The sequence below is a fragment of the Chanos chanos genome, chromosome 10 (assembly GCF_902362185.1).
Source record: "Chanos chanos chromosome 10, fChaCha1.1, whole genome shotgun sequence".
Classification (NCBI taxonomy): Eukaryota; Metazoa; Chordata; class Actinopteri; order Gonorynchiformes; family Chanidae; genus Chanos; species Chanos chanos.
The window spans coordinates 7,015,109-7,025,599 of record NC_044504.1 but is presented as its reverse complement, the minus strand read 5'-3'; the positions used below and the strand labels follow the sequence as shown (position 1 = coordinate 7,025,599).

The 10,491-nt window shown below is 39.9% G+C and overlaps 1 protein-coding gene across 1 annotated transcript; it reads right to left on the bottom strand.

The window, feature by feature from the left end:
- Nucleotides 1–2,511: 2,511 nt before the first annotated feature.
- Nucleotides 2,512–8,905, bottom strand: galnt5 (polypeptide N-acetylgalactosaminyltransferase 5). The gene is made up of 10 exons (XM_030786631.1): nucleotides 7,935–8,905; nucleotides 7,410–7,576; nucleotides 7,089–7,208; nucleotides 5,998–6,133; nucleotides 5,642–5,761; nucleotides 5,364–5,481; nucleotides 4,598–4,927; nucleotides 3,770–3,850; nucleotides 3,270–3,422; nucleotides 2,512–2,941 (listed from the first exon to the last, which is right to left on the bottom strand). Exons 1-10 carry the CDS (start codon nucleotides 8,903–8,905, stop codon nucleotides 2,801–2,803), a joined length of 2,337 nt encoding a protein of 778 aa, XP_030642491.1. The 3' UTR covers nucleotides 2,512–2,800.
- Nucleotides 8,906–10,491: the final 1,586 nt, after the last annotated feature.

The window sequence follows — 10,491 nt, the reverse complement described above, 5'->3', positions numbered from 1 at the left end:
GTCACCTAACAATAGTGCATTACATAATATTATATTGTTACTACCTCTGCTCCAGCATTAACATCTTTCGTAACTTCGCTAAATTGGTATTAAGTGGTACAGTGTTTTGTTTTTAGTATTTGTATAGTTTATTGGCTAGTATTTCTAGTGATCTAGGACATGATCTAGGACAGATTTTAGAAACAAACTCTTGATTTTATTGTAAATTAACAGTAGTTTAAATATCATTTTTCTCCTGGAGAAGACGCAGTGCACATGACGGCCGATGTCTCAGGATCCATGGAAAACGAAGAGGGTAACGGTTTGAATTTAAACAGAGATCTGGAAACCCCTGGCAGCTGCGAGGCATCTGGAGATGACCTGAGCAGTGAGAGCCAGGATGAGCTGGAGAAAGAGGGTCAAGCAACCGGAGCAAAACAGAACCAAAAGCACTCCTCTCAAACGTCAAGTTCACTCTCTAGCACTCAATCTTCAGCGGGAATTCCAGCTAGACCGCGGCGCCAAAAATCCTTCAACCACCAAAGCAACCCACGATACGGCACCGTCTCGTACCGCAAGATCCGTAGAGGGAACACGCGACAAAAAATCGACGAATTCGAGACCTTAATGAATTTGTGAAATCTGTCTAAAGTCAAAGCACCATACGGACTAAAGCACACATCAATACAGGCTAAGCAGTAGTTGCCTTAACCCATTGCAAAGAGTTATTAAGTTGCATTAGATCATATACATCTGACGTTTTAAAACCACACAGCACGCTGTAAAACATTAATGATGTAATTTGTGGATGTATTCAGAAAACAAAGTTCCTCTGATGTCTAATTAGGAAAAAGTACTTTTATGTTCATATTAGATCACTGATTATATTAGAAGAAAATTCAACTGAATAGGAACACGAGTGAAAAATGCCCTTAATACCGATTTAATTTTAGTACTGAACTTACTTAAAATTCTTTGCTTAGAAAACACAATTAAAATTCATTAAAACTGAAAGCATATATTAAACATATAAGAAGATTATGAGATGTAGTCCTACAGATATATTAACACGGAAACTCCCACTATGGACTGCTGAAGAATTTAAGGTTGCATTTCGCTGAACCTGTGAATGACGTCTGAAGGTCAAACCCTCGGAAACAGATCACAAAAGTACTTCACAAAAGAATTCAGGGTGAGCAGTGGATGCATCAGAGTGGACTTTAGATTCATATATAGGTCCATGTGTACTAGCTTGAGAATGGGCTAGTGAGTGAATGTAAATATGTCAAATTAAAAATTCCTGTTAAAGATTTAATCACAATGAAAACGTATCCAATACTTCGCTCCAGACGTCATATGAGAGACACAAGTTTTCTAATGAGACTTACTGAAACTACAACAAGAAACCAAGAAAAAAAAAATCAAAATCATTATTTTAGCTGTTTTTGCGCACTGGTTGTCATGGGATACACCCTACTGTGTGTGTGTGTGTGTGTGTGTGAACCGTTTTCACAGCTGAAATAAAGGTACTTATCTGAATCTTTTCTAATATTAAATAATACATAAATGTTTAAAATCTATATCTGTGAAATTCTCCTTAGGTTCAAAATGAAGGACTGACACATCTATTGTAGATGTAATGTAATATATTTATTTAATGTGTATGAGGCTTTGAAAAAAAAAAAATCACCAACATTAAAGCACGAGCTCAGCTGCTTTCTGTGAAGAATACTTCCCTCTAGTGTTAAAAGTCTGCTTGCTCTGTACACATTCTGTACAAAAACATGGTACCTCTGTGGATGCTGACAGTTTGTAAACCAACACGTTTTATACCTTGAACTTGTATCGTACCTCACCATGAAACCACAACATACATAAGTGGATAACTTACATGTAGATGTCTAGGATACTTATCAAACCATTTATTAACCACTAAAATAAGAGGTATGTTATTTTACATTTTGCTACGCCCAGACATCATTTCATTCATACCGCAAAAAAAAAAAAAAAGCTACATGAAAACAGTTTCACTGAGGTACTTCAATTGTAAATTGTCTCCTTATATTTTTGTCCTTGATCAGAGAACTCAATGATTGGGCATAAAAAAAAAGACTAGAGTGATGGATGTGATGTATTTGTCATTGCCCATCCCCTGGTTACACATCCCTCCTTCAGAAAAATGATCTGAAGGATAATGTATCGCCAGTTATGTTCCTCTATTAGATGGACAATGATTATCTATACCAGTGACTACTTCTTCAACAGTCAAGCAATCCTTTGTGGTTTCTGAAGGATCGCATCAGTCTCAACAAGTTATGACGTTTACATCTTAAAAAAAAAAAAAATCCTCAAGGCACTTCAGAGAACTATTATTCAGAAAATTATTAAAGACCTTGGTACTTTTTTTTTTTTTTTTTTAAAAACCATTACCGTTAGAGAGATTTTTTTAATCGAAAAAGTGCATAAAAGTAAACCACACCACTCAACCTAATGATTAGCTTGAGCAGCTGCCTGATGAACCAACACCAACTCCTTTATGTTATTCCATTCCATTCCAATGAATATTTGCAGAAAAGTTCAGAAAACGACGGTTTAAAAAAATGAAAGAAACAAACAAACAAACAAACAAAACAAAACATTGCACAGATCCCAAAACCTCCCGTACACCAAAACTGCGTTATAGGACAAAACATTCTGCCACATCTGGCATCTCACAAACAATATATGGAGAAAAGAAATGTAAAGAAATAGATATAAAAACTGAGTGTAGGTGGCTTTTCTGGTCAACAAAACAGAACCACCTGTGTTTCTACAGCTCTGGTCACTGTGCGTAGTAGTGTGTGAACTGCCACTTCTGAAAAGGACTGCCGGGGTCACACTCCCTCAGGTAAATGCTGTCTCCTTTGGATGGCGCCTCCAAACACATACGGAGAGGAGCATTCTCCATCATCAAATGCTCCCCCTAAACAAACACAGACAGCAGAAATGAGATATTTCATAAGTTATGTAGGGAACACAAAAGGCTTTAATGCTAGACATGGAATGAATAAATGCATATTTCAAATTTATAATGGCTACAACCTACATTTTTAAAAAGAAATTCAGCATTTCAATATTCTAATCTTTCAATTTTGAAATATAAATAGTGCTAATAATGAGGTGGGTGTGTCTGTTAGAAATGTTGCAACCTCTTGCAATACACGATTAGGAGGGAGGGGGAGGGAGGGGGAGAGAGAGAGAGAGAGAGAGAGAGAGAGAGAGTGTAAGTGAGCATTTTGAGGAAAACTTGCCAGAACTTTATTGGAGGACTTGTGCAGCCAGCGGAGATAGGACTTGGTCGTGTCGCAGGGTTCAACAGTCACGCTCTGACCGGGTCTCTGAGGGGCCACACAGGAGCCCTGCTGACGGACCATTCTCATCCAGGTGTAATTAAAGTGCTGGGTCTGAGAGAGATCAGAACAGTCAGGTTCATGATTTGCGAAGCTGTTCACAGATGGCTTTCTTTGGATGCACTGGAGACTGTTTCTAAAACAGCTCTAGTCTTGACTGAAAACTGAGACAACTAACAAAGTGGTGAAAAGACAATGTAATTGCATGAGTTCTCCAGTAAATTATAAAAAGCTGAAGTTTACAAGAACAGCTGTCACAGGAGAGCATGATTTTGAAATGTCCGTATCGGCTCCAAGAAAGTCTGACTCAGCTGGAAAGGCTTTCCGCTACACACACAGTAAACACTGAAGTTTAAACATAACGTCAAAGCAAAATGAACTTGATTTAAGAAAGTAATTACCTGCTTGCTGAGATCGCAAATCTCAAATGAAAGGGATTCTTTATGAAGAGCTAAGCATTTTCTGGCTCCGAGATTGAAAATCTAAAATAAAAGCATATTGGTTAGAACACAACAGCTAACAACAAACCCACAAGGACATCTGTTTAAAGTGATGGTTCAACTTAGAATAGAACTTCTGTTATCACTCCTATTCACATCTGACAAAACAAAGATTTCAGAAAATCGTCAACAGTTCAGCGTCAACATTCCCTGTGACAAGAGGCCTTTGTTACCCTCAGAGAACGTACTATGACATGCTCTGTACGCACTCATCTCAGTCTGAAGGAAGAAAAAAAAAAAACAAAAAAAAACAACAAACCACTAAAACTCAATCACTGTGAGCCATTCACAGCCTGATGGCACAGCACTTGCAGTTTGGGTGCCAAACATGAGAATAAAAGGAGAAAAAAAAAAAAAATCTGCCTATTCAACAAACAAGGTCGGGTGTAAGGACAGATTCGCACAGATAGGCAGGGCCACAGAACACACATATAATACAGTTATTCTTCTCCGTTTTTATACCTACACACGTTTTTGTTGTTGATGTTGTAGTGGTTATGTTTGGAAAGAGCTTAGAGCACACTGCTTCAATTAATGAGAGTTACCCTTAACCTAAAAATGATTCTATTACCTCTAATGTTTCTTCTTTCCAAACTTGTTTTTTTTTCTTTACGCAGTTGGTGTTGAACACACAAACAATGACTCACTGAAATGACGCGCTAATGGTGCACCACTGTTTTTGATGGAGTGTTTTGTCTCATTTATCAATATACATTTTTGTGTACTTACCAGCCCTTCTGCCTTCACCAGTGGAGCCTCCATATCAGGATAGACGTTCTCCAGATACCATTTAAAGCTCTTGCACTTGAGTCTCTCCCTCAGCTGAATCTGTTCCGTCAGGTTTCCTATGTCGATCACATTCTTGTCCAGTAGGTGGTGGTAACCATGGCCGTAGAACAGCTCCTTGTACTCGTCCAACCAAACCTCTGCTACTCGGGCCAGGTTCCGCTCCACGGTCTTCTGCCGGTCCTTGGGGAACTTGTACGGGTTCTCCCCTCGGAATATGTGACCCACTCGTGAACAGGGGATAATTTCAATCTCTCCCCCACACATCCAGATCTACGAAGCAGATTGAGACGTCAGAACTGAACAGTACACGAAACGTGGACGTGAGTAAGGACAATGATAGTGCGTTCAGAACACACAACATTTTCTGTGCTAAGCCAGTGGTTTAATGTTACAAATTAGACGCGCACAGAACAATGTCACTGATAACCAGGCTGTGACACAATCAAACAATGCACACACGCAGTTTTATGTCCCCACTAACATTTAAAATGATCCGTCTGTCACGCCTATGTTATTATACGGATTAGTTATGAAAACATTATGTATCAGTTTTCAGTGTTATCAGTGTCTCCTGTCATAAACACATGTGTATAAACACAGATAAGATAAACTAAACGCTAATCCTATCCCGATGATGCTGTGGTAAAGAAACTAAGTGGGAGATGATCTGTATCATACACCATATGCAGCATTGATATTCATTTACCTTGAATGAGATTTCCATATTTTCTCCGCCCCAAACATCCAGGCCTGGGTCATAGGCGCCGAGTTCGTAAAAGTACTTCTTGTCTATAGAAAACAGACCTCCTGCCATTACTGGACACCTACAACAGCAGAAAACACCGAAATTAGCCCCCTTAGATAATTAAGTGGATCCCAAATTAATTTAAAATTGCCAAGGCATTGATTACTCTGGTGTTCTTGAATGAGTTTACTTTGATCATGATAAATAAACTAAGACATGAAAAGCCAATTAAACATTACTTGATAGGATCTGAGTCCTTCATCTGATGCTTTTTGATGTAGTCTTCAGGCAGAGTGCTCCATCCAAACACCAAGGGCCATCTGAATATGCCTCTCTGGAAACTGTCCACTAGCACATAACTGTGAAGGTTAGAAAGGGAAAAGAAAAGACAAGATTGAAGAGGATTTGATGTTTCCTCGCCAGAACTATCAGCAACATCTGTTTTCTATGTTTGAAAACTGAATGAAAACGTGACATAGCCCAATCTTATCATGTCTCTTTGACTAATTTTGTTGCGAAAGTACTTTACAATACCTGCAAGTTAATTTTCTGTTCGGGGATAAACACTATGTATTTTATTGGTTGAAAGCATCACCTCATATCCTTGTCACTGATAACTTCGATGACAGGACATGCCACCTTCTTCCTGTCCAGGTAAACTCTCTCCAACAGGGGCTCCAGCCAGCCCACATTACACTCAATGTGAGAGTCCAAAAATGTCAGAACTTCACCTGGAAAAAGTGCAAACAAACCATTTGAGCCAAACCCGTGTACTCACCATAATGAGCCTTTTCATGTGAGAGGGAACAAAAAGTTTTCATTTATGATAAAACACAGAGAAATATCAGTTCAGCAAAGTGTTCTTTCCTTTCTTGGCTTGCTTTCTTTTTTTTTGTAGAGTGAAAACTTTGATTTTTCTGACAGAGCTGAAGATAAGCTGAAATATCTAAAGTTCTCCTCTAAAACCAGATCCAGTTCCAGCTCAATGCAGTTCCAACATTAACACCGAAAACCTAAAACCTCAGCTTGAGACCATATTCATAAATTTGTCTCAGAATACAAAATCGATGTAAAATTCTCAGAACGCTTGAGACTGACACGAATTTGGTCTTTTGCTTTCTTCTTTTTTAACTCTGGAACAAACAGGTATTCATAAACATTCCGATGGTTTCAAAGTAATTTTAACTTGACTGAAAGTTAAAATGTGGGAGTGAGAAGGAGGCATTAGCAGATTTTTTTTTAGTGAAAGCAAATATGTCCTTCCCTTGCACAACACCACTGAGTTACTGCAGAGTTAGATATTTGGTAGAGAAAACATACAGTTTGTGGCAGACTAAATTACAGAGGGCAACCGCAGGCAGAAATCTAGCCTAACTGAGACTCAGAAGCATGTTATGAATGCTGAGGAAAAAAAATAAAAAAAGAGACACCCTGAAGATGAACAAAAGTCAAGAAACAGCAGCTACTTCAGGTCACAAAACCAAGCAGAAAAACACTCTTAGAAATGATTTTTAAACCTAATAGTTTTACCATGTACACAATGCGCTAAAAACACCCCTACCTTGTACTACATGGGTGGGACAGCTTTTATTCCAAAAGTGGCCTTAGCTTTGTTCCTAAGAGTGACGCGAGATGTTTTACAACAAATGCCACCATCAGGTTAAAAGAGGGTAAAAAGTATATTACCTTTGGCAACGGCAGCACCTGCCAGTCGTGCCCTGATCAGTCCCTGTCTCTCTTTGAGTCGTATGATCCGCACTTTGGGAAACTTAGACATGTAAGCATCAAGGGGTTCTTTCAGCTGGTCTGAATGGAAAACCAGAGACAGTTAGAAAAAAATAAATCAAACCCAAATGTACAGTTGCGTTTCTTTTCAGCACTGCAAAGGTGTATTTCACGCTTAACTTCCATACTTTGCATTGTTCGTCCTATCACAAAGATTAAAAAAAAAGATATGACATCGTGCTCCAATCCTTTCTTTTTTTCCCTCGTACGTCCTTCACACACCTTTGGTGCTGAAGTCGTCGACCAGGATGATCTCTTCGAGAAGATGTGGAGGAGACCTGTTGAGAACGCTGTGGACGGACCTGAGCAGAGTGGACCACACCTCGTCTACGAAGCAGAAGATCACGCTGGTGGTGGGTAAATCATTGTGAACCAGGTTTTCTGAGCACCTGACAGACACAGGACAGACAGATCAGACATATGTTCGCATATCCCCTATCAACAAATCCAGTCAAACCTATCTACACAACGTCGCTGACTTGTATGAACTCAAAACCCCATCAGCTTAGACAAGAACACCAGCGCTTCATCACCTCATCGTGGAGCTGAACTGTCCAAAAAACCGGCCATCGAGCTGTGAAACATTTGAACCAACGTGAACTTGTTTTCAGTGTCCACTACTACTGGTCTTGCTGCTCCACAATGGTGAGTCTCAATCTGAAATGACTCCCTGTGTTAAGCTGAATGTTTCAGCAGGGTTTCAGTAGTGTGAGTTAGGGTTAGTGGGGTCGTTGCTGTTATACTCACGCCTGAGGTCTTGTGTCTGGGATGGCTCTGTCCACTGGTATCTGCTCGCTCAGGAACACGTTGAAGTAGCCTTCACTCCATCGCCTCCTCGCTTCATGCTCTTTGTTCTTTGGCACCAATGCGGGCTGTCCAAACTGCCCCACGGCCTGGAAGTCTCTCGGGTGGACCGTTACATCCAAAGCAATCACTTTATGGAGACCTGACGTCTTTTTAACTGTGGAATTTGTCACCTGCACCGGATGTTTTGGTTGCACCTTTGGTTGACTTGTCAGCTGTACATGTTCTTTCGTTACGTTGGAATCACTCTTGTTAGATGTGTTGATGTCTTTTCTATCGCTGTTAATGAGAACGAGCTTTTCATTGTCTTCATTTTGGGCAGTTTTAGAAAGAGATTCTACTCGATCGCTCTTTTCAGGATGATTCTGATGTCTGTCAGGATTCACATGATCATTGACTGGCTTTTGTGGTTCTGGCGGTGGTTCAGGGACTTTTTGGTCCTTCGAGTCCTTTGGGCTAATTTCTAATTTCTTCTTTTCTTGTTCTATTTGAGGGTGAACCTCTTCCTGAACAACAGGTGGCGCTTTGGGTAATCCGGGAGTTTGAGCTATTGGAAGTATGTCTTTCTTAATCTGGTTCAATTTCGCCTCTTTACTGTTTGAAGCCGTTTTATTCACGACGGCTTTTATAATAGAACTAGTGGCGTTTCTGTGTTTGGATATGTTTACTGGTGATTCTTTAAAGTCTGCCCTTGCATTCAAATTCACTTTCGGTTCAGCATTAATGTGATTAAATTCTTTATTTTTATGTTTTGGTAAAGTGGGTTTGATGCCATCTTCTTTGGCTTCTACATTTTTCGGTTGTTTGACCTCAGCATTCACTCTGTCACCGAGTTTAACAGGGTTTTCATTTGGTCGCTTTCTGTATACAGAATCAATTCTCTTTATGGATTTGTCGGAATCCCCTAAATCCATGTTTACTTTCTCTAATGGATGTTTGAACTCCTTGTTTCTTAAATTTGCACGCCGTGTGACCTGCTTTCGTGCAGCCTCTCTCTCTTTCACAATTACTTCTTTTAGGAGTTGACTGTTAGCGTCATTGATTGATATACGAAGTGCAGCGATATCGAACAGCAACCAAATTACGGACGCAATGAAAACAAACGCTAGCACCCTACCACTTCCTCTGAAGTATTTTCTTAACTTCATTTTCATTCAACGGAGTATTTCGTTCACTGAGATAAGGAAATAACAGCAACAACAATAAAACTGTAAGCTAATAGTTGTGTCATGCAAGACAGCCTATAAGTTTGATCACACTGAGAAATCTGAACCCCTCACTTGTGGGTAGGAGAAGCCATGTCTGCGTGGCAGCATTTTACCCAGTGCAGCTCGCTTGAGCCACCGATGTAGCTTGACATAATCCTATAGGAGAGCTTCCTGTTTAAAGTTTACGTGCATAATATACAAATGATCGCAGCGGGGGTGACAGCTTCAAAGGAACTCACTGAAATGTGTGATTAATAGCGTCTTGCAATCCACAAATCCACGTTGTCCAAGTGAAAGGGCAAGAAAAAGCTACTCTGCAAAAACATGTTGCACCATATTCCAAAGAGTTTCTGTTTTCTGAAACTGTAACGTCACTGCCATACTTCTGTGCTGGTTCCTATGGTCTATGACAATTTTTTTTGTCCGAAAGGTTCCAAGGAACTTCATTTCATGTCCTTATGCATTGTCTCTCTAAAGTTACTAGGCAATTGACTCTCCCGAGAGGCGGAAGCAGTTCCTGGTGGCGAGTCTTGCGACGTAAAACAACTTTTTTAAAGTTACACGTAGGCCAGGTCATTGACTACGTGTGCATGCAAATATCTCTTGATTTTTTTTTTTTCACGAACTTCGAGGACAGACTCGGTAATAGAAGAATGCGATACATACCAACAGTTTGCAATGGAAATTGCACCGAATATATTCCTAAGATAAATGATCATATAAGACGAGTGAGTTTTAAACGTCGCAACATCTGGTGGAACAGGTTTATCTTTAGTATTGCTGCAATATAATTGTAATGGTTGCCAAAACAAGCGATATAGGATCAGCCACTCCTAAATATTTGAATTAAGCTAAACAGTAGGTGTAGGCTTGAGTCACTGCCTTTAACATGTAACACATGTCATGACATGTAAGAGAGAGAGAGAGAGAGAGAGAGAGACCTAAAGCCTATACACAAAAACGTTTATAACCTCATCACCAGAGCTGTGCAAGTGTTGAGGGAGACCTGGTGCTCGGTTTATTTAGAGGCGTTTGGTCCGTTCAGCGGCCCAATGACATAGCTCCGTCGGGATACGGTGTCCCTGTGTGGATACCCTTAGTATCAGGGCGGAGGGCCTTTCATTTGTGTGTTTGAGAACTAATTAGCCTCAGGAAAGGCCGGCAGCGTAATATCATTGCCCAGGGTAACCAGAATTCAACATTTCCCATTCATTAGTCCGTTAAAAGTCATCAAATAATATTATAAATGTTATTTCATCGTCACAAGAATGGCGATTAATTGGTTCATAATA

What these genes read in the sequence shown, in the direction of transcription:
- galnt5 (XM_030786631.1), bottom strand. Translation starts at nt 8,905, where the DNA reads ATGGATTTAGGGGATTCCGACAAATCCATAAAGAGAATTGATTCTGTA. An exon ending in ATATGGAAATCTCATTCAAG is followed by an intron (nt 4,928 to 5,363) that starts GTAAATGAATAT and finishes TCTGCTTCGTAG; the next exon opens with ATCTGGATGTGTGGGGGAGA. An exon ending in TTTGCGATCTCAGCAAGCAG is followed by an intron (nt 3,423 to 3,769) that starts GTAATTACTTTC and finishes GATCTCTCTCAG; the next exon opens with ACCCAGCACTTTAATTACAC.